Source organism: Pholcus phalangioides, unplaced genomic scaffold (assembly GCF_987345545.1).
Source record: "Pholcus phalangioides strain wild (caught in Gottingen) unplaced genomic scaffold, Ppha-v1.0 ptg000018l_1, whole genome shotgun sequence".
Lineage (NCBI taxonomy): Eukaryota > Metazoa > Arthropoda > Arachnida > Araneae > Pholcidae > Pholcus > Pholcus phalangioides.
In genome coordinates, this window is record NW_028301611.1 from 846796 (window position 1) to 871097 (window position 24302).

Here is a 24302-nt window from a genome sequence, read left to right on the forward strand (position 1 = left end):
GAGGTCGTTATAACGGCATTCGACTTATATACATACAGCCGGACTCCGAATTAACGATTTTCTAATTTTTTAAACTCCTACTGAAAATAGAAGTCAACCCCTCCCCCTCATTTAACAAACTAAAAACTTCGATATAACGAATATCTTTTTAACTATCCAAAAAATTCTTATTTCTGGTCACCCGAAACCACAATGCAAAAGATTTGACTTCCCAGGAATTGACCTTCAACCCTTCTTTAAGCCCCGTTCACATGTGCAAGATTGGGGGTCGCTATGGTGGTAATTACCGGCATGACAACTTTTTTCCCCTCGTAGGGAAGAAAAAGGTGGGAGAGAAGCTCATAAAAAAAACCCCATCTTTCTTGGGGTGGATCGACACCGACCTTCTCTCCCATAATCCTTTGCGCCGCGAAAACTGCTATAAGCTCCTTCGTCAACCATCTTGAATCAATCACTTCCGTTCAACCTACGTAACCAGTGACGACTTCCGGAAAGAAGAGGGGAATTACCAGCATAAAGTTAGCGTCATGTGAACGGTCTGTAGCGAAAATCCCCGTTACCGGGAACTTCCCGGGATGTTTTATTGCACATGTGAACGGGACTAAAGAGACAAACCAAAAAGCGGGAAAAATGGCAATTTCGACAGAATATGATAAAAAAATGTTGGACGTACCAAACAGACTTTCATCAAGAAATTTTTTCAACGACTTTATTCTTACGTTAATGTATTTTTGGTTTCAGTTGTTGTCAGAAATGAGTTGCAACAACAACAACCAAAGTATATAGAAGCTTTTCAAATTTGAGTGTGTTTATGCTGCTCCTCACCAATTTTACCCCCAATTTAACGATTTCCTCGATTTAACGAACAAAACTGTCGATTTCTTCACAGTCGTTAAATCTGGGTTTCGACTGTGTAAGAGGGAGAGAACTTGAAAACCTAGGTTTTACCAGTTGCGATTTGATGAAAGCCCGAAATGAGCTTGTTCACGTTTTCATTTCGGACTTTTACCAAGTCAAATCCCTGATCTGTTTCTCAATGAATTAATTAACCATCATCACAATAACTTATTGGTTCTTGACGAGTATTAATTAATTATTAATTATAATTAACCAGCTTTTTCTTGCGATTTCTATTAAGCGTGCACTCTGTCTTGCGAATACATAACCGACAAGAGCCAAACTGTCGTCCGCCGCGCCCATTCACAGCACCTATCCATCTATCTCTAGGAGGTGCTGGTCCATCACGCACTAGCGAATTGAAAAGTATTCCGGAGCGTGCGTGGAGGAAAGGGTATTCCAGGCTGAATCCGGAAATATTTTGACAGGCCTGCCTGATCAGTTTCTCCTGAGAGGATTTCTTGAACGTGTATGGGAGGGGGGGGGGGGCTTTGGCTCAGGAGAAACGAATGATGTATCTGAGGTCTACACATCGCTTTGATACTTTTTCTAATTAGGAGTATGCCTCTAGGATCAATGGTTCACGAGTTATTCCTGGGTAAAGGGACTTTCCTATGCACCCTGTATATAGCCAATACCACAAAATACACAGTCCTCGTTTTCTTTCTTTCATAGGCTTTAAAAGTTTGAAGTCAGTCTTTAACCCTTTATTTGGCAGTGTTGTTCTCAGATGCTGAAAAGAATGAAGGAACGAGTCAAGCCAACACCCCCTATCTTATCTATAGGGGGTGTTGGTCAAGCAGGGTCCACAGAGGGACGGAGCAAAAGACCCTTTAATCGGCGTCAAATAAACTCCCGCTGGCGAGAGCAGAGGGAGAAAAGAATGACGGAACGAGCCAAACAGAGTTCACAGAAGGCCCACATGGGGGGGAATCTCAAGGACGGAACCAAAGACCCATTGATCGGCGCCTAACAAGAGCCGGCTGGCAAGAGCTGTGTATCGGCTGAACTTTGAAAGCTGGGCCAAGACTGGCCAAATGTCACGAGGCAGCTGTGTATATTAATGTATTTTTTGTATATTTTCGATGTGTTTATTTGCGCACAGGTTTCGGGTTCCAGGAGATCTGGGGGGGACCCAGGGGATTCTGGAAAACACAAACTCACACTTCCTGAACAACTCAATCGGTATTAAATTGCGTCTGGTGATAGACCGGAGTTGTGCTCGGTTTGAGTGAATGAGTGTTACTCTCAAGCAACATGAATTTCTTATATATTCTTCAAGTTGCCCCCCCCCCCCACCTATAATGTTGAAGTTGGAGTAAAAGGGTGGAATCTTTTCGCTCCCACTGGTCCAGCACACCCCCCCCCCTCCCGGCACCAGACTCACCTGTTCTCCTCCCCCCCCCCCCAAATTGGGGGCCCTGTCTTCAACAATGATAGAAAAGTAAGTTGGCAAACAATAACTGCCATTTTTACACTATTCAAATCTATGTAAATCATGTAAATATATATAGTGCGGTCCCTGAAGTGCAACATCCCATATTTTTTTTCGAATATTGGCAATAAATTTGTTTGTTGTCATGTAATATAGCATTCACAGGGTGTACCTCAATGCTTAATATAACGCCCATCAAAATTTCTCTCCCGTGGAAATTTCAAAATGCTTGCAAATTAAAGGGTTAAGCCGCACATTTATGGGGAGCTTGCCAAAAAAAAAAGGTTATACAAAAAATTCTGTTTGACTTGCCATTTTTTTTTTCTTGTCTCGCCAGATTCCGGTTATTGCAGATTTGCCGGTAGGAAAAAACTTCCACGATCATCTCAATGTTTTCCTCTCCTACGATCTCAGTGAAGATATTTTATCGGTGTCGGAAAAGTCATTCTTGGATCTGCCAAATTACCTTGCGACTCAAACTGGTAACTTTTTTTCATAGTAAAAGAATATATATATTTACGGGGAGGGGGAGGGGGGTTTCCGCGCCCCGCGGAACCCCCAACGAATCGGTACATGCGGGAATGTGCGTGTACGTGTAGTGAAATCTGACGTGAAGTTTTTTTTTTGTTTCTGTGTAATGCTTGTTATGTGTAGTGCTGCCATCTGCCACCAGTTTTTCAAACTATGAGTGAAGTGTTATGATTGAATGATTTATCGTTGTAGGACTGTTGCTTTCTGTGGCGAGACTTTTTAACGGGGAGATCGGCTCGCATTTGCGCCTTGAAGTTGCGAACCACAGAAAACCAACTTCAGCCGACCACCACTGTGGGGTTCGAACCCGGATCCTCGCATCGTGAGTCCGTCACTATAAATGGATATACATATCTCATAGTTTGGATATACATATTTTATCCCAGTTGTAAACATGCCTGTAGGATATAGTTTCCCAACTTTTTTGTTCCATCGCCCCCTTCTTTGGAAATTTTTTTTCTCTCATCGCCCCCTAACTCAAGTGAACCCATAGGATCTTATGTTAGAGCCGTAGCTTCTATCGCTCCCCTGGACCATTCCATCGCCCACTTTGGGAAACACGGCTCCAGGATCTCCACGCCAGTAATTTGCGGCAATAAGAGTTAGCTATACAGTCAAACCTCGTTAGTGCGTCACCCGGTTAACACGTCACTCCGCTTACCGGGTCACTTTTTGTAAGTTCCAATTGTCCTCAGGCAGGAATTGGCACAGCTATGGCTTACGCCGCTTAACGAGTCACTCCTCTTACTAAGTCATATTTTTGCTCTCCCAAGAGTGACTCATTAACGAAGTTTGACTGTACACCCTGTATAGCAAGAGTGCTCGATATTTAGGAGAAAGTACGGGCCACTTCGTTACTTAAGTGCTCTGGAATCGTGCCGCGAGTCACTAGTCATGTAGAACAGTGCCGTGGGCTGCTTGAGTGACCTTTTATGAATCAACTTTGGAAACCACACCAATCTTTACCGTATATATACATATATATCTGAATTTTTATCGGAATTTCTCTTAAGTTTCGCAATGTCAACATGTTGTTTAATTATCATATAAAAATGTCTGACCGAGCAATTTTCAGGAATCTTGACAGCAGCGTATTCGGTGCAAGTGTTAGCTTTCCTGTCGAAGTACGCCAACCAAACTGCTGATTCGGTGCCCGATTACCAGCTCTACTTCATCGAGTATTCTGACACGTTAGTGAGGAAAGTATTCAATACAAAAGACGAGGTAAGATTCCCAATCCCTACCATAAATCTCATTTATTTGTTTGAATTATAATAACTTCGCGAATTGATTTCTATTCCAACCCTAGAGCTTAGATTTCTCCAATCAGACGTGAATCCAGAACAATGTGACGAGAGGAGCGAATTGTGTAAGTTCGTTAACTCGTCCCATACTTTACGGGACAGACAAATTTCCCCCATGTTATGCGACTCTTGGAAGGGGGCGGTCGTTCCCATCAGCCCTCCTCTACCCCACTCTGGATCCACACCTGATCTTCAGCTGCGAATTCAGCTAAAGCAGGCATCTTCAGCTTCCAATGGAGTGGGAGCAGGCATCTTCAGCTGCGAATGGGGCGGAGTTAGTTGTCTGTAGTTACTATGCAGGGTGAACTGCGAATAATCTTCCAAACAAAAATGGTTGATAGACAAGCCCAAGTTGAACATAAGACACCATAGCAGCCCTCTCTAACCGTTTTCGAGTTATGGTGGATAGTGGATTATAGAAGAAACATGCGTCCACAGTCTGGAAAAACACCAATTTGTGAAGTTTCTGAAAGACCTACAGCCAATAAGCACGTAACTTGGAAAGAGCAGAAAAAGTCCTATGAAAAGTGACACAAATTTCATCGAAAAATCTGGAGTTAATGTCGAGCTACAAACGCTGAAAGACCGCAAAATGGAATTGTTGCCAAAATTTTTAAACGCGAGTTCCGCAAACACGCTTCTAGCTACAATCGGGAAAATTCTCCAAAAACATGTTCATTTCACCAGCTTTTGAAAGAGCCTGTGATAAATCATATCGATGTTGCAATTCAGGAGAACAGATTTAGTCTTTTGTTTGCAATACATCACTGAAATCGTCATTCGTCGAAGTAGCTATTCGATGAAAATTCGAAATTGTCAGTTGCAGATTTTGGCAACAATTTGATTTCGCGGGAAAAAAATCCTACATGGTATCATTATATTCTAGATTTAAGCCCTTCGCTTACAAGGTATTGGCTAGAAATTCGGATGATCTCTATTTGACGAATGAGTGATAGATATGGTAACCTAACCGTGGCCTTCGTGATGTTCGTTTCTTCCCTTCTTGGTAAGAAGGGAAAAATCACGAAGGCCTTAGAAAAAGGTAAAAAAATGAAGGGAAAAAAGTAGAAGAAAAAAACAAATGAAAGGAAAACAGTAAAATAGATGAGTACAAATAAAAGAAAGGATAGAGAGAAGGTGTACGAAATACATTTCTATTTTCACCTTCACCCTTCCTGTTTGTGTTCTCTTTCACTGTATATATGTATATAGTAGAAGGATGCATCATATGTGGGGAAAAAACACTAATAATTGTATAGAGGTAAAAAAGAACAACTTCGTAGGGTTACAACAAAGCTTCGCGATGATGAGGAGAGAGGAAAGAAAACAAAGAGAGCTGCTTTTTTATTCATATGCTGCTTTTAAATTTATTCCACAGGCATTTGCCATGGGCAGAGATACGGATGGGGGAGTGGGAGGGGCATTACTCTTCCCCCCCCCCCCCCCAGCGTCAAAGGTGTAGTCGACTGATCTAATGTACATGCACTGGCGGAAAATAAAACCCCAAACACCAAGAAGGAGTTATGCCAGATAAACGAAATTTGGAAATTGGAAGGCGTGTTTGCACATCTGAAAGATGGCGCTCATACAAATTTCGCACTAGACGAATAAGAGTGGCGCTAGTTGCGCCACTGTGATCATGCAACTCACGTTTGCTTTAAATACGCGATGTAAACTTCGTGAGCATTATTTATCGTCCGGATTGAACTTTGTGAACTACGTTTGAGTCGAGAATGTCTTTAAGGAGACGAAAAAGGCAGTGTCATCAGCTTACTGAGTTTGAAAGTGTAATAGGGCTACGAAAAGGTGGATTTTCTTTCCGCGATATCGCGGAATATTGCTTTGCCTAAATTTCATTCCTCTAAAATAGTGGTTCTCAATCTGGGGCCATATGGCCCCCTTGCGGTCCTGGGACATTCTAGGGGGGGGGGGCCACGGGAGAAAATCAGAAGAAAGGTGATCCACGACAGGTGGTGAAGAGAAAAAAGTTTTAAAAGTGAAACATGGTTGAAAAAAATATTACTACTTTCAGAATTCATCAGATCCGTTCATAGAACCAGGGTCATCTTAACCCTTGGGTCTATGTGGGCATGACCCGGGTCTTCACGTCTATAACGGAGGGAGAGGAACTGCACTATATGGGATCTTGTACTATATGATTTTCATATGTAAGAACAGCTTACATGTGAAAATCATAGTACCAAATCTAGTACCAGCTAGTATGGAGGGCCGCCAGAGCAACGGTTGATGTGTTGGGAGGGCCGATTTATTGTGCACGTTCGTTGGATCGTCCCGTATTTTACACAGATCCATCTTTACCATATAATTTGACTCCTGGGAGAAATGATAATCCATCATTTGAATCCGTGCCTAGCCAGGATTCTAGAGATTGGCCTGATTTAATAAAATTTCATTCATAATAAAAAAAATAGAAAGTATCTCACTCTTGGACGAGGGTAGGGGGGCCCTGGATAGGACAGGGGTCCACGAGAAAAAAATTTGATCCTTCGGGGGCCATGAGCTGGAAAAGGTTAAGAAACACTGCTCTAAACTAATTTCTTCTTAGTGTTGGGATTTTATTTTCCGCCAATGTTTGTATATATGAATTGACATCATCATCATCGTGCCCCTCCAGCAATAATGACCACTACTACTAAACTAGACATGCACCTCCAGCAATAAGGGTCGTGTTTTCCCCCAGACTTCCAAGTCTGTCTCCGCCTATGACATTTGCACGCAATATTACGTCTTTTTATCGTAAAGAGGTTAATGGCGAACTACAAGCGCTGACAGATTAGCGGAGTGCAAAATCTAACTGTCGCCAAAATCTACCGAGCTATTCCACTTCGACAAACACTGATTTCAGTGATGTATTGCAAACGAAGGGCTAAATTTCTCCTGAACTCCTCCGTTTGTTGTAGACTCTTTCGGGCATCTCTTGCAAGACCAGAATTTATTAATATGTCAAAGATTACATACAGTGCATCATTAAAATTATGTAAATCGAAGAATCAAGTGAAAGTCAAAGTGTGTGCAACGGGAGCAATAATAAACAATTCTAGAAAGTTATATAAAAACATAATCGCAAAATTCGCAATCAGAAGTTTAATCGATCAAGGATTGTATGACAGAAAGCCGGAGCACCCCGTTCCGCTCGGACAGTTCAATCCACCTAGTCTTGTTCACTCTTGAGCACTGTTAAAGGTCTTGAAAATTTCTTAGGGACTTCATTAGATTGAAAGATTCATCCTGAAGCTTGCAAACAGTGCCACCAGCGAGCTGTCAGGGTGAAGATGCGACGATCTCCTTAACGCGGACGTTCTGGTACCAGAGTTTTAACGGAATTGGAGGAGTCGTATCCCATAGTTTCTCTGGATGTGCTCAAAGAATTTCACCAATTTTCATATTTTTTCTTTTGATTCCTCTTGACAGAAAATGTCAAGCATCCATAGACTATGGAGATGGGCAGCCGGCGAACGGAAGTGGAAGGTCGCCGTTTCTGGACATCATGTGGCGCAGTGCATGGGCGCGCGACTCAAGACAAAGCATTCTGGCAATCGCTTTAAAGCGGTGTAAGGTTGCCGGGAAAGGCCCGTGACCGCGGTGACAAATAAGATGAGCTCCCGCGACCAGCCCCTGCTCCTTCATGAGTTGATCTTTCCGACGCCTTTATCAAATCCCAATCCATTTGCCGATTCGCTTGTCATGTCCCTCCAGACTCCAGAAGAGTGACTTTTTCTACTGGTACAGTTTCAGACAAAAGGGTTCCCCTACAATCACGGCGGGAGATAATCACGCGTGATGACATTCTGAGCCCGTGGTTTCCACCCTTTCATGCTTCAAGTATCGCTTGGAAAGGCGTAGGAGGCGCTGGAAAAGCGTGCTTATCCCTATAGGTATTTAAAAGACGTGCCCACTTCTTGAATTCGGTAAGAAACTTACGTACACCCAGAAATGCGTACGAGTCGTGCCTACTCCTAAATATGGTAAGAGGCTTTCGTACCTGCTTGAAATGCACAGTAGGCGTTAATGAAAGCAGAAAAGCGTGGACAGGGCCGTCTTAAGAGAATCCTGGGGCCCCAGGCCAAGTGGGATTTTCTAAGGCCCTATCTTACAAATTCTAGAAAATTTCAGTGAATGAAATGACTGAAAATGTTCCTATATACTTACGTAGAGTTTTTGCCCCACGGGTAGGTAGCACGATTTTTTTTTTTTTTTCATTTTGCACAGATATCGAAATTCTGTGCGCAGAGAAACATCAGGTCTGTGCAGGTGAAATTAAAGAGAATGTGCCCACTATCTAGAAAATAAAAAGGATCCTTAGTACCACCGAAATAAAGATTGTTTATTCAGCTCATCAGGGTCATTTAAGCCGGCCGGGGTTCCAATGGGTAACGAGATATTACGTATTACTTACGTACTCAATATACGAGAGAAAGCGTTGAAGTAGAGTTGCTTTAAACAGGCCCGTGATTTAGGGGGGCCGTTGCCCCCCCCCCCCGGATTTTGAAAATACACTAAAAATGGTATATATATGTATATACAAATATATATATACATACATTGAGTACATGTGCTTTGCCCCCCCCCCCCCCCAGAAAAAGTTGAAATGACGGCCCTGGCTTTAAAGAATGAGTAGAGGATCCCTAGTATCCACCGAAATGACAATTTTTATTTAGCTCAGCAGGATTTTTTAAGCACAGGCTGGTGTTTAGTATTTGTTATATCTTATAGATACCAACAGGAGTCCCAATGTAACGATATTATTCATTATCTACGCACTCAATATGCGATAGAAAGCGTTGAAGTAGGGTTACCAGATATTTTTCTGAATTTCGACATGAGGACGCATGAGCGCGCATCTTTGGCTACGTTCCTTGTATATTGTTACGAAAATTATGTTTTATCATTATGTCGCTGACCACCTGTAAATATCGGTAGTGCAATCCGTTATAAACCCCCCTCAAAATGCAGTCAAGTTGGAGCGATGTCAAACGGCAAATGTGAAGATATACTCAATCTTTTATAGATTGATCTAGAAACTCAGGTATGACCTCAAGAAGGTGGCGCCGCCAGTTGTGAACTATGGTAGACTTTCCTCGAAACTTCCCCGTATATCTTTACAAATACAATACAAATACAACGCCACAACAGGCAAATTGCCCAACGAGGTGGCTGACTTAAGAACATCCTGGATCCCAGAGCCCCTACTTACTACTGCTACACCACACATGCACCCCCCCCCCCGGAACAATACCTTCTAGAGCAGAAGGCCTGACCCCGAGATTCGTGACGTCATCGAATTCCGTCCTAGAATCGTCTTCCCTGTAAGATCGTTTTCCAGCAGCACCACACACTGTAGCGCCGTTATATATATTTTTTTTTTGACCCACCCCGCTGTAATAGATATTTTTTTCTTATAAAAAAAAGGTTGAATTACCTAAGAATTTAGCACTCGAATGGACGAGTTTATACTTATAATTCAACATTATTTTCAAGTATCAATTAGAGCCAGAGTTTTTACGAAAACTTGACAATATTTGAATTACCATTTGACATCAAAATTTCCCCAAGAGAATTTTTCGGAATTTCATTTCTGTTGATTTTAACCAAAAAAATATCCATTGAATACCAAAATTCAAGTATATGTAAAATATCCTTTATTTTTCATTAAGATAGACATATGCAATATTCACTATATATTTTGTCATTTAAAAAATATATACAGTATATACAAACTTTTCACGTAATGTGTATTTTATTGAAAGGAAGAAAAAAGAACGAATGAACAAATATGCTTTGCTCCTTCCAGAAAATTTCAATGAAAACTATGGATTAGATATAGATTGTATGATTCTCATTCGTACACAAATTCATAACATTCAAGTAGTAAAAATCCATTTCAAAAATAGTTTTTTTCTTCAATATATGTCACCAGTTTCTTCTTTGCATAAAATTGTTTTATTATTTATAACTTCTCTTAAACATTCATTTTTATTCGAAGATTCTTTAGAAATAAGCCAGAAAAAAAACAAACCAAGAATACGTAGATTAATTTTGAGGTTTGTTATGAAGCAAAGTGTGATCTATGTTCAAGATTATAAATATCATCAGGTTCATATTTTATTTAGGCTGGGGAGAAAAAATTCTATCCAATGTTTTTCACTACACACATGGAATTACACAAGAAATAAAACTTGCTAGAATTGAAAAACAATCTTTAATTGAACATTTGCATTAAACATGAATTCAACATCATTTTTCAGTTTCTCAGTCACAACGTCATTATATAGAACATAACTAACAACTACAGGAGTTGACACGACAAACCCCTTTAACCAAATTTCGTATGATTATGAAACTTCCATCTTCACACATAACACATAACCATCACACATAAACACATTTCTTTTTCAGTACTTAAATGCTCAGAGTGGAAAGAGTATCTAAGTTTTTTCATGAAAGCATGTGAGCAATATATATATATTCAGAACTTGATGGCAATTTTCTGTGAACGACTAAAATCATAACCACCATCATTTATGTATAACTTTTTTAAAAAAAAAAAAGGGAGGTGTAAAATGTACCAGTAATGAGACACTTATTTCAAAGATTTAAAAATAAAAAATGAATTTAAAGGTGAATTTGAAATTTTGAGCTGATAATGATGTTTGACTGATATTGAAAAGTAATTGAGTAAATATTATTTCAAGTTTCGGAGCTAATTAATTAAATGTTAAGTGGCCCATTACTTATACATTTACCGAACTTGATCAAAACAATCAAGTTTCCTCTTTGCACATTTTTCATTCCTAATTTTCCCTTTTTTCTTTGTCACCAAATCATTTTTATTCATACACAGATTTTTGAGTAAAATATTAGATGAAATCCATAAAAAATTTTTGAGCAATATCAGCTTCCCTGTGACAACTACAACATTCATATACATTTCCTAAAATTTCAAACTCTTCCAAGGTGGTAAAAGCTGTGTTTACAAGAACTTCTCTATGCTTACTCTGATTATTATATATCATTTATTACTATATATGATATGATTATTACTATGATTATCTGATTACTGTGATTACTTTGATAAATTCAGCAGTATCAGTAAAATGAGGGATATTTCTGTCTGGACCCAATATATTTAAAGCCTCGCAAACAAACTAATTGAAGACTGAGTACAAGTTTGATGTTTGTCTCTCTAAATTAAAAGGTCTGAGATTTTCATGTTAGCCCTCTTGCATATGAGACAACATTTGCAGAGTCTGTCATACAGTTGTTTCACTGATGCAAAAGATGCTGTACAAAAATTGTCAACTGAAACATCAAAGTTCAGGTAAAAATAACACTTGCCATCATTTCTTTGATTCAACCAGTTATTTCTGATATTTTTTAACAAATACACACTATAACAAAAAATAGTGGTCTCGATGGACACCGAGGCTGGGGATACATATATAAATTCTTATGTGGCTTTGTGAACAAGCTCATTGCTTTTCTATTGATAGCATTGTTATCAGTGACAACACCAATAACTGTGAAACCAATATTTTCTAAACCTAAAATAACTTAAGATAACATTACGTAACAATACGTGATTTATCTTGAACACAGGTAAAATATGCACAACTTCTTTAAAAGGGGACATTAGGCTGGAAACTATAAACACAAAAGCACTCTTCGCAGCTTCTTCTGTGTTGAAGGCCATGCCAACAACAGAACCTCCCTTATAATCAAAATAAGGTTTTATGTAAATTTCGTCAACAAGAAAAATAACTTTATCTGCATCAGAAATATATTTTGCTCTGACTTTTATGTACATCAAGAAATTTTGACTCACCTCCTCGGTTGGTGAAACTGGTAGTCGCTGACTAATTTTCCTCAAAGTTGATGGATGAGGCAGTATCATTTTATTGCTAGATCTTATAAATTTGTACACTTGTGGCGAAATTGAATGTAACAGAGTAGCAAATATATGATGTCATTAGAGTATTTAAAGTTGTTTTTTGCACAACGACTAATCTTAATTTGTTCCTCTATAAAATTTATCAGTAATTCATTTTCACCAGTCTTCAAAGAAGACAGAGCATCATTGAAGAAATCTATTTTAGAGGAATTTTTTCCTCACACATAGGATTCATACTTTTAAGTGTGTCTAATATATCAATTAAGTCATTGAAATTTGTGAACTTATATGGGAGGGTAAATTTTGTAATTCTTTTCAATGCAATACTTTTTAGATAAACAGAAACATTAAGATTACTTACAACCACTGAATGCGAAATCTGTGGGTATGGTTGTATATCCAAATGATAAACACAAAATTTTTCACTGATTCGACACTTCATAAAAATTGTCAAGACCAAATGTTTCAACACATCACTGTAGATCTTCCATACTGCTGATTTGTCTCTGCTGAGAAAATGTTGCTGCATCAGTCACACTTTCCTCAAGGGCCGTTTTTAAGCGTTCATTCTTTCAGTGTTTTTTGTAGTTTGGAGATAACCTTCCTTTAATAGGAAGTGTCATAGAAGTTGATGGATATCCTTCGAAGAGTCACGGCACAGCGTTCTTTCTTCTCTTAATTATCAACGGAGCTGTTAAAGTATTACCACTGTTTCTGTCAAAAGCTGAAGATTCTGTTAACAAATCCATGGCCAGAAAATGCAGTTCACATACCTAGACATAAAATAAGCATAATCAGACTGATGGCTATTGGTAATAACATGAAATTAATTTAGTCTCTGACCATTACTTGTTCTCCATAAGAGATGGGACAAATAATCTGCTGCTAAATTATATATAATATACTATTATTATAACTAGTTAAATACTAGTTCATAAATTATATGGTGCATTACTAGTTAGGAGTAAATAATGATTTACATTTCCTTGATTGGATATGAAATTGTAATTAATTAAAAACAAAAATCATTTGGTAATATTAATGTACTATGATGTATCATTGTCAAATTTTGTCAGTATCACGGCAATATCTCCCAATTACCAGTTTTACAATATCTATTGAAATAAAAAAATTCCATACTTAAAATTCAATATTTAAAATTACCAATAATTTCATTTCTTAATTAAAAACACTAATTTCATTTACAATTGTGATGAATTTTAAGGAAATTAATATTCGGCCACGAAATATTTGCTATCTGGCCAAAACATTATCTGAATATTTGGTACTCGGTTATTCCGCCGAATCACTATTTGTCCCATCTCTTCTTAATATCGGAGTTGATTTTTTTGCATTCCGTTGTTTTTTTCTTTAATTTTTCTTAAAGAATAAAACAATATAATGTTTACGAAATGAGCACTTACACTATTGCGATCATTCGGTACGAAGTCCTTTCTTTGGATGGAATTCAACCACTTCTTCTTCAGATCTTCACATTTCGGAAAATAAAATACAGATACTTTTGGGTCAGACATATTTCTATAAAAAAATATCTAATCGACGACCACGTGCCTTCGTTAATGGCGATTTCTTGGGAGAAGCAGAGCGTGGATCGGGGGAGAATGCCGAGAAGAAGAAATTCTCTTTCTCGTTTAAGCCGGAGTGTGGTGACGTCACAGCATCGAAAATATCTCGGGCGAAGGCCTTCTCTCTAGAAGGTATTGCCCGGAACCCCCCAACGAATCGGCACATGCGGGAATGTGCGTGTACGTGTAGTGCAACCTGACGTAAAGTTTTGTTTCTGTGTAATGCTTGTTATGTGTAGTGCTGTCATCTGCCCCCAGTTTTACTAACTATGAGTGAAGTGTTATGATTGGATGATTTATCGTTGTAGGACTGTTGCTCTCTGTGGCGAGACTTTTTAACGGGGAGATCGGCTCGCTTTGCGCCTTGAAGTTGGGAACCACAGAAAACCAACTTCAGCCGACCACCACTGTGGGGTTCGAACCCGGATCCTCGCATCACGAGTCCGGTATTATAACCACTCGACCACCACAGCGGCTAAAAATGTAACTGTGGAGGTGGGTGGGTTTGAACCCATGTACCCTGAACTCTTTTTCCCATTTTCTCTAACTGCGTATCTTACCAACTCACCACTACAGTACCACCACACATACGCTCAGAACACACATTCCGCCATGTGTCGATTCGTTAGAAATCCCGTAGAGGAATGTCTACGAGGTACTCGTACCATTAAGTAAGTAGTAGAAGTAGTAAGCATAGACAGAAGTTCAACACGGAAATTCAGGCATATTTCATTTTCCACGTCAAAATATGGAAGTCGGATGACACCACCACCACTACAACACGTTACACGCATGATTCTGACAACATAAATACGTTATGACCACTCATACACACCAGGCCTTCACGGCATGCGAAAATCTTTAGAAATTTCCCAGAGGAACGTTTACGAGTCGCACATGTTACCGTTAGAGTGCGTAATTCAGTTATTATTAATATCACCACAGCGACCACCACAGAAACGATACGAGGAATAAGTCAGTTATTGGAGTTTACGCTGATGTGAGAACTCTATTTCTCGTATAAATAGCTGTAAAATAAATCTGTGACGTCCTGCAAATTGTTCATCTGCTTATTTCAAGGACTTGTGAGGAATTATCCGGAACAATATGTTTACAAGGGATGTCGCCACTGCACACCAACAATGAACAACAATTATTTTCCAACCAAAACAGAACCACATCTCCAGTGCTTTTCAACGGAGGGTATTATTAATTATTAGGCACTGAGTGCTGTGTCGCTCATTTTGTTTATTTCTGAATTGAAGAAGGAACGTAAATATTCCTCTGTATCTAAGTCACACTTTTGTGGTCATGCTTTCATTTCACACTCTCTAGAATGCTGTTTTCGTCCCTCGCTCACAAGATCATTCTTTTAGTCACTTGCAAACTTGCGCACTGTTTTGGTGACTCAGATGCTTGCGCGTTCTCTAGGTTAGTTCTCCATGTGGTCTGGGATTTTTTTCTAAACGACACTATCTCGTTAAAATTCAAAACAAAGAACAGCTTTACGAGTATCACTAACAAGGAAGTTTCTTTTCTCCGAAAACTGTCCCCAGAATCCGTGATTTTTAAGAGTTCCGAGGCGTTTGATCATGCGGAACCCCCCCCCCCCCAAAAAAAAAAAACTGTCATGGAACCCCAGGGTTCCGCGGAACAGCAGTTGGAAACCCGTGCTCTGGACATCTGTAGGGGATGAGCACGCTTTTCCCCATCCTGGGTCGGCTTTGCTCAGGGATGTGAGGGCCATTCTTGTGAACCTAACGTGAACTTTATTTCTCGGGAATGCTTGTTATGTGTTCAAGTAGTGCTACCATCTGTCTTCCGGATTCGGAAGCAGACAACTCGGCAAGTTAAATTTTGTTCGTTGTGTCATGCTCGAATTTTTAAATGCTGTACGTCTGCAAACTTGAAGAAATGTCCTCTTGCCAATCAAAGTAACCACCTTAAATTATCAATGTTATTTCTATAACAGGTATATGAATCGTATTTCAAGCCCCACAAAGAAAAACCGGGAATGTCGTGCTTCACAGAACCCATGAAACCAAGGAGCCGTGGGACAGTAACTCTCCAATCGGCCGATCCTTATGATCCTCCGCTGATAGATCCAAACTACTTGGCCGATCCAGAGGACTTTGACGACATGCTACAAGGTAAAATTAACAGAAAAATTGTAATGTATAAATAGCTTTACTCTTATCAGCAGATGTTGCTTTTAACTTTATTTCCTATGCCGTATTTTAGAGGAGGGATTTGATGAATCAGAAGAAAATTTAGGAGCCACAGTCTCTCCCTCCCCCCCCCCCCCCCCAATTCTGAAAATTTTGTGAGTCCTCTGGCAACAAAAAAAATCGGAAAATTTTCGGCGCCAATACCGTTTTTTTTTTTAGTTGCCATGTTTGTCACTCAACGTGTCACTCCCCGTTTTTTGAGCTTTGAGCAAGGATGCTCAATCTTTAGGAGAGTGTGGGTCCACCTTCACAGGTTTGAAAACCGCATCGCGGGCCACTTAAGCGATCTGTAAATGTGCTACGGTTCATTTGATTGATCTGGAAACGTGCCGTGGATCACTTGCATTATCTGAAACTGTGCAGCGTATCACTTGAGTGATGCGGAAGCGCACCACCAGCCACTTAGCTCTCTGGAAATGTGTCGCAGATCACTTGAGTAATCTGAAAATGGGGACATTCAAGTATTACGTAAGCATATTTTCAGCCATTTTTGACCCCCCCCCCCCCCGTCCGTCCGTCCGTCAGCAAAATTTCGTCAGCAGCTTAGAATATTTCATATCTCCAAAAAAAAGCGTGGTTGATGACGTAAGCAACCTTCAAACCTCCTCTCCCCCCTTGTCATCAAAAGTCAGCAAATCCGAACCCCCCCCCCCGATGCTGACGTAATACTTGAATGACCCCAATGTGCCGCAGGTCATTCGAGTGATGTGAAACTGCACAACTAGCTGCTTTAGCAGGTGGGTGCACGAACTTTGGTTTCCTATGTGAAAAATCCCCTCTCGTTAAGGATTATTTAAATTTTTCTATTCACACTTTGGCACTTAATTTTCATTTCTCACAAAAATTCTGTTGATATATAGTATATATATATACAGAGTGGTAACTATCGACCGCCCAATAATTGCACACGTGATTCCTTGTGAAAAACTAATATGGAAAAGTGTTTTCCGTTTTTTGATCTGACCCGTAATTAATGAGTTATAACGCTTTAAAAATTGATGACGTCACTTAAAAATCCGGCCAAATTCACCAAACGTACACCAAATGTATAACTTGGCGGGTTTTTTTTAACTGCACAATCATATAACCCTATGCAATCGGGAAAGTAAACCAGTTTCTTTTCCATCTTTTGTTGTTGTTGTTGTGTGCACACTTTTCAAATTTTTAAGTGGGTGTTAATTATATATAGTAGGATTTTATAAGGTTGCAGATGTTTTTGAGTTCTTCCATAAGATTAAAAAAAGCTACTGCCACCCCGAAAATTCTGAAAGTTTGCTCAAATGTGTTACTCGCCATGTTTAGTAAAATGAATCTCGGATTTTGAAGTTAACCCTCTAGTATTTTTTGAAACAAATATTGAATACAGTCAAACCTCGTTAGTGCGTCACCCGGTTAACACGTCACTCCGCTTACCGGGTCACTTTTTGGAACTCCCAATTGGAATTGGTACAGCTATGGCTTACTTCCGCTTACTAAGTCATATTTTTGCTCTCCCAAGAGTGACTCATTAACGAGGTTTGACTGTATTTTCTCATATTTAAAATTAACTTTAAAATTCGTAAAATTCTAAAGGATGATCAAACATCGAAGTTCTATATTCATCTCACTAAAAAATGTCATATACAGTCAAACCTCGTTAGTGCGTCACCCGGTTAACACGTCACTCCGCTTACCGGATCACTCTTTGGAAGTCCCAATTATCCTCAGGCAGGAACTGGTACAGCTATGGCTTACTCCGTTTAACGAGTCACTCCGCTTATCAAGTCATATTTTTGCTCTCCCAAGAGTGACTCATTATCGAGGTTTGACTGTATATATTTCTGCAAATTTTCATAATTTTTGGTGTAGTAGGTTTCTTTCAAATCTTAAACGGATATGAGCTCAAAAACTGCAACTTGTGAAAATCGCATTCAAAGCGTTTTTTCTTGTTCACATTTACACTATAATTCATCAATTTTTGAATTTATTTTGAAAAAAAAAATTAACCCGTTTGACAAGAAATTTTTTGCATCTGATTTTCACGATTGAATGAAATATTTTTTAAAGTCATGTTTAAAAATTCGACTTCAGGGGTCATGACACCCCTTAAATCGTCTCCAACAATTTTGAGGATTTTTTTTCTTTTTTCCAGTTCCAATTCAGAAGTTCTGGAATATTCACATGTTGCATCACAGCTTTTGATTGAAATTCTGCAACACAATTAACTGAGTAACACAACAAACATAATGAATGAAATCGATCACAGTTATTACAAATTGTCACGATTACAGTTTAACAATCACAGTTTAAAATTTTTACGGGATCTCATTTATGTTATGAATGTGCGTATGAAACAGTAGGCTCTACTCAAAACCATATTTGGAGCAACAGACAGTAAACACATGGTGATAAAAAAATTCTCAAATTTCGAAAATTGAGAAGTGGGGGGGGGGGAGGAGGGGTAAGAGCATGATTTTTCGGGAAAAAATTAAGAAACTAAATACACATATAAGAACAACGGGGCGGCAAAATCCTAAAGTCCGTCTCTGTTAAGCGGGATTCCAGGGCAATTGCCTCTTTCCTAACATAACAAGCACAGTTATTTTCAATTGGTCATTTGTTTTGGCGCAGTTTCACCTAATTGGTTCTTGCGCTACAAAAATCGAAGTCCAATCGAATAAATACGCCCCTGAATAAACCTTCATTTTCTGCGCGAATCATGTAGGCTGGAATAAAAATTTCAAAGTAGTCCAAATCTTTCTTGTGAAAAGATAAAGTAAAAATTTATTAATATTTCATCGCGATAAAAAATCAATTGCAGTCAAAAGGAAATGAAAAATCGTCATTGCAACATGCAGAAATCGGTATGAAAATGATGAATATAACCAATAGAAAATATCCGAGAGAGAGAGAGAAACCACTAATTATTTTGAATGTGCCAATTCATAAAATGACTAGTTTGATTGAAAGTTTCTGATCGAAGCGTTGTTATTATTTTGGTGTTTTCACAAGTCACCTTCGTCAAGTTACCACTTTTGCAATCTTCTTTGAAGTTTATTACACATGACTGTGTGTGTGTTTCGATTTCGATGAGATTTTAAAATACCTCAAAAAATATTGTCCTGTTTCATTGATCAATAAGCAATATGATTAAAACGACAGCGTATAAAAACGATCGCGTAGTAAACAGAACGCACTGTATGCACCTTCCCCAAAAAATTTTGACTTGATAGTGAAAGAGAACAAATTACCACATTTTGGCAAAAAAGTATTGATTTGGTTAAAAAAAAATTGCAAGTAGATCTCATTTGGCTAACTCTTCAAAAGTCTGGTGATAAATTTGCCAATGTAGTGGATGTAACTAATACGTAATTACACGTAACAACAAGGTTATACTATCACACTGCATTGAGAGTAAAAGCGCCAATCGTGAAGGAAGAAAGCCGAACTTGGCTTCTAATGGGATTGAATATTTCAGTTCATTTTTAAGAAGTGACAACCCGCTGCTAGCGGAGAAATGCACTTTGGGTCGGTGTTTGGCATATAACAGAACGTTAGAAAAATGACACGTCACAAAATTTTAAAAGCTTATAACTCACTTAATATTCGTCCGATCGAAAAACGGAAAACACTTTTCAATATTAGTTTTTCACAAGGAATCACGTGTGTAATTATTGGGCGGTCGATAGTTACCACCCTGTATATACGGGGTGATTATAAAAAAACTATCCCGACATATGGGCCCCTAACTATCATACCATTCACAGAAACTGAATGAAATTTTGGCATAATGTATTTTGAGGTATGCGCTCAAGAATGATATGGAAAGCAACAGTGTCACTCTAACAGTTACGGTTACAGTGAGAAAATTTCGAAAATATCAAATGGCAACACCAAGTTTTTTGTATTGGAATGTGATCTCCATTGTGAAAAACACTAAATAGCGTTGGAATGGCAACTGTAGCACGAAAATCCCCGGAGCTAGGCAAGGAAAAAGTAAAAAGGACTTTGCCGTGCACCAGAGCATTAATGTTCGTTTCATTCGTCACACCGTTTCTTCGGCTGAGATCCCAGCCTGATCCACAAGGTCATGTGGAAAACACAATAAAATGCTTTATTTTATGCTGCTTCTCTGTCCTTATTGGTTGTCCTCACTTTTAGCCTATCTACCGCCGGTGATTTTCATGCTACAGTTGCCGTTCGAACGCTATTTAGGGTTTTTCACATTGGAGATCACATTCCAATACAAAAAACTTGGTGTTGCCATTTGATATTTTCGAAATTTTCTCACTGTAACCGTAACTGTTAGAGTGACACTGTTGCTTTCCATATCATTCTTGAGCGCATACCTCAAAATACATTATGCCAAAATTTCATTCAGTTTCTGTGAATGGTATGATAGTTAGGGGCCCATATGTCGGGATAGTTTTTTTATAATCACCCTGTATATATAAAAGAATTGATTAAAATCCCTTAAAGTTATAGGAAAACACTTCTCCGAAAGGCAACGAGACTGAATTAGCCCACAATAGCTGAGAAGTAACTTTCAAAGGTACCTTAGCTGCGGCTATATTATGGACAATTACGTTAGTTGTTATTGCATGAAATACTTTATACTTGATTTTATTATTATTATTATTATTATCATCTCTCTAAGGTTTAAAAAAATGCAATGAAGTCGCCAAAACTCAAGCGATGCGAAAAATTGGCGTGAAGGCATGGCAGAATAAAGTTCCGAACTGCGAAGAATACGATATCGAAAGTGACGAATATATCGGTTGCTTCATAGGAACATTGAGCCATACCATATGGCACCCTGTGGGAACCTGCAAGATGGGCAGAATCGATGATAATACTACAGTTGTGGATTCGAGACTAAGGTAATAAATAACATTACGTGAGTTGCTCAAAATGAACTACTCTTGTAAAATGTCATAATAATTAAAATATCAGACAAAACAGCGGTTCCCGATTGGGGGATGCCTTAATTAACACGCAAAAGCACAGCTGCAGCGTTGGTAAACCGCAGTAGTAGTAATAGTAATATTGTCACGTTTATTACAGACAAACGGATCAAACACGGCGAGTTATTTTACTAAGCTGAGCAAAATACAAGGACGAAAGGAATATCCTGACCGAACATAATGAATACGCAGATCAAAACTGCCCAATAGAACAAAATAATCAAAAAGAATAAACTTAAGTAACCATAGCAACCAATAATTTTAAAAGAAAATGAGATGGAGAAGACAGTCCTTTGTAAAGGCTTGTTGTCAGCCTTCTTCCTCTTCATCGTCGATCTTGCCTTTCATAGGATTGTCGTCGTTGGAACAGAAATTGTCCAGAGCGACCGGGTCATCGTGCGCCTTGAACGCCTTGAAATGCGTACGAGGCGTTCCTAATGGTAGGAGACTTTCGTACCTGCTTGAAATGCACAGTAGGCGTTAATGAAAGCAGAAAAGCGTGGGCAGGGGCCGTCTTAAGAGACTCGTGCGGCCCCGGGCCAAGGAGATTTTCTAAGACCCTATCTTGCAAATTCTAGAAAATTTCAATGAATTAAATGACTGGAAATGTTCCTATGTACAAGAGTTTTTTTTCCCACGGTAAAAAATTCTCTACATTGTATAAGGTAGCATGTTTTTGTTTTTTCATTTGCACAGATATCGAAATTCTGACAAGCTAGAATGTGCGTGTATATGTTGCGAACCTAACGTAAAGTTTGTTTCTGTGTAATTTTTTGCTACCACGCTGCTTTTCGAAATATGAGTGAAGTGTAATGATTGAACAATTGTACTTTTTTAGGACTGTTGCTCTCTGTGGCGAGGCATTTTAACGGGGAGATCGGCTCGCATTCGCGCCTCGAAGTTGGGAACCGCAGAAAACTTCAGCCGACCACCGTTTACTAGAACTGGATAGAGTGTCCTCCATTTTTCGAGAACATTCTTTCTGTTAGATGACTGTAGTTTCTGCCGCTATGAATGGGGGCCCATGGCAGACATCAAGCTTTTCGAGGACTAAAAGTATTTGTTAACCGCTGATCTACACTTTTCGGATTATGGTATTTCTAATTTATCTTTTATTTTTCCATTACGTTTATTATTATGCACGTATGTAATAAATGCGTGGGGTTAATGCCACAACTTCGTAACTCGAAAATTTGTAATTTTTGAAACAAGTACAAAGAAATAAAGCAAATGCCTTTTTACCCATAAATACATTGCTTTGCATATGTGCAAAGAGCTCTTAAACGTTCGTTACTGTATCTAGTTTGAAGATAAATACTCGGAATCACCTTTACACATTATGTGGGATCATATACTTTTCCCATTTTATATTTTGAATTTCTCTAGTGGATGGCAACAATTCCTTGTATGTTGTAGAGCGTGTGGAGGCTGTGATTTCCCTACTTTGTTCAAGTGTTTTGTTTGCATTTCTTTTCTTTCTTTCGCCTTTGATTTTTCAATCCGAATTCCTTTTTCTTACTGTAGTTTGAATCACAATGAAGGTTGCCTTTTTTGTCTTCACCAAGGTGTCCCCCCCCCCCCTCAAAAAATTATGAAAAAATTAAGTGCATTCATCTTACCCAGAAACAAATAAGAACAAAAACAAATTAGCGGAGGAATGCAACTATCAAAGCCACTAGAAATTATTGAACATGATAACAGTTGGCTACTCATCGTTTCTCTCCAGCTTCTTGTGCGATATCCATAAATTATACCTTCCCCCTCCTCTTTTTTTCTCTGTGCTGTACTTGACCATGCGTTGTTTGAATTACGTCAATCTAACAGTGTAGGGTTGCTGTATTTTTAGTCATTTCTGGCCACTATTGACTACTACTACTACTAAACCACACATGTACCTCGTCCATATTCCTCTGCGGAACTTCTAACGAATTAGTACATGTGCGTGTCTGTGTTGTGAACCTAAACGTGAATCTTGTTTCTGTGTAATGACTGTTATAGTGCTGCAATCTACCACATATTTTTCGAACTATGAGTGAAGTGTAATGTTTGAAGATTTTACCGTTGTAGACCTGTTGCTCTCTGTGGCGAGAATTTTTAAAGGGGAGATCGGCTTGGGCCACTATTGACTGCTTATATCTCTTCGTTGAGACAGATCGGTGAGGCCTCCACCCGTTACTTGTGACGTCAGTAAATAGTCCATTTTCCCTCAGAATATGCTGGGAAAAAATTCCCTGCTCGTGCCTAATATCATCGTTGTGCGAAAAAGAAATGATCGGGCTCAGAATTGGCGTTTTCTATGCCCAACATCCAATCACCACGCGGTATTTGTGAACCAATCAGGAAGATTCTACGCCAAAATAAGAAGAAACGAAATACGATGCTGTGTTTCAAAATGTGGCAAACTTGCTAGGTATGAGCCCAGACGTTAATGGCAAGCCGTGCGGAGGCACTGAAGGAGGCCACTATATTGGCATTCAAAATGTTTACAATTTTTTTCTGAGTGACTCCATAATGACTCCACCGGATTTTTTTTTTATATTTCTGTGTACATTTAAATGAGTAAAATCTCTGAATTTTTTTTTTAATTTTTCGAAATACGACCTTATTTTGGGACCCTGTTACTTGTTAGTTTTGAGATTATGTATTTCTAATCTCTTGAACTCAGAACGGCGACATGACCGCAGAAAAAATTGCTACCACAGGGAGTCACCCATCGAGAGGTTAGCGCACCAACCTCTCGACGAGTATAAAAAACAAGCCTGCCGTTCGGAATCGGCAATAAATTGTAGGTCCCGGTCTAATTAACCCTCGTGTGCAGAAAATGACAGTGGTGCTCCAAAGATGATCAATGATCAATCGAACTCAAAAAAATCAGCTAGAATCCTATGAAAACTATTTCAAGTGTTTCAAAGTTTACTAGCTCAAACAAGGAGTATATATAACAGTTTCTTCTCACTCTCTCTCTCTCTCTCTCTCTTCGTTCAATGTCCAAATATGGTTTTCCCCCTTCTCTCTCTCCAAACACTTCAAATAGATTTACTTAAGATGAATTATTGTAGCATCTCTAATTTTCTTTTCTCGTTTCAGAGTGAAGCATGTGCAAGGCCTAAGAGTTGTAGACGCATCGATCATGCCCCAAATTACAACAGGGAACACAAATATACCAACGATAATGATAGCTGAGAAAGCATCTGATATGATTAAAGAAGATGCGGAAGAAAAACGTCGCCAATCACATAATACAGCCCGACCAAAGAAACAAAAACCATCAATACTTCAGAAAGCATTGGATTTTCTTTCCCTTCTAGCTAGAAACTGAAGTGTTCAGTCATGCACATTTGATAAGAACACGGGTGGGGTGGCATTGTATTACTATCATGCAAATTTGTTTGTATTCAATTTCGTCATCAGATGGCGTTAGAAAAATACCGTAAATTTCAATCTTTATGAGAAATAAATTCAATCTTCA

General features: G+C 39.0%; 1 protein-coding gene and 1 long non-coding RNA gene across 2 annotated transcripts in view; one reads left to right on the top strand and one right to left on the bottom strand.

Annotated features, from left to right (window-relative positions):
- Positions 1 to 24302, top strand: part of LOC149071498 (uncharacterized) — a 37897-nt gene extending 13595 nt beyond the window's left edge. Inside the window, exons 8-12 of the mRNA XM_089247987.1 lie at positions 2670 to 2814; positions 3939 to 4087; positions 15635 to 15812; positions 20527 to 20749; positions 23921 to 24302. Coding sequence (XP_089104113.1) covers positions 2670 to 2814; positions 3939 to 4087; positions 15635 to 15812; positions 20527 to 20749; positions 23921 to 24152 — 927 coding nt within the window. The 3' untranslated portion in view covers positions 24153 to 24302. The remainder of the gene's footprint in view (positions 1 to 2669; positions 2815 to 3938; positions 4088 to 15634; positions 15813 to 20526; positions 20750 to 23920) is intronic.
- Positions 10369 to 13784, bottom strand: LOC149071499 (uncharacterized). Its single transcript, XR_016194571.1, has 2 exons — positions 13501 to 13784; positions 10369 to 12849 (listed from the first exon to the last, which is right to left on the bottom strand). It is a non-coding gene; the product is annotated as an uncharacterized LOC149071499 (long non-coding RNA).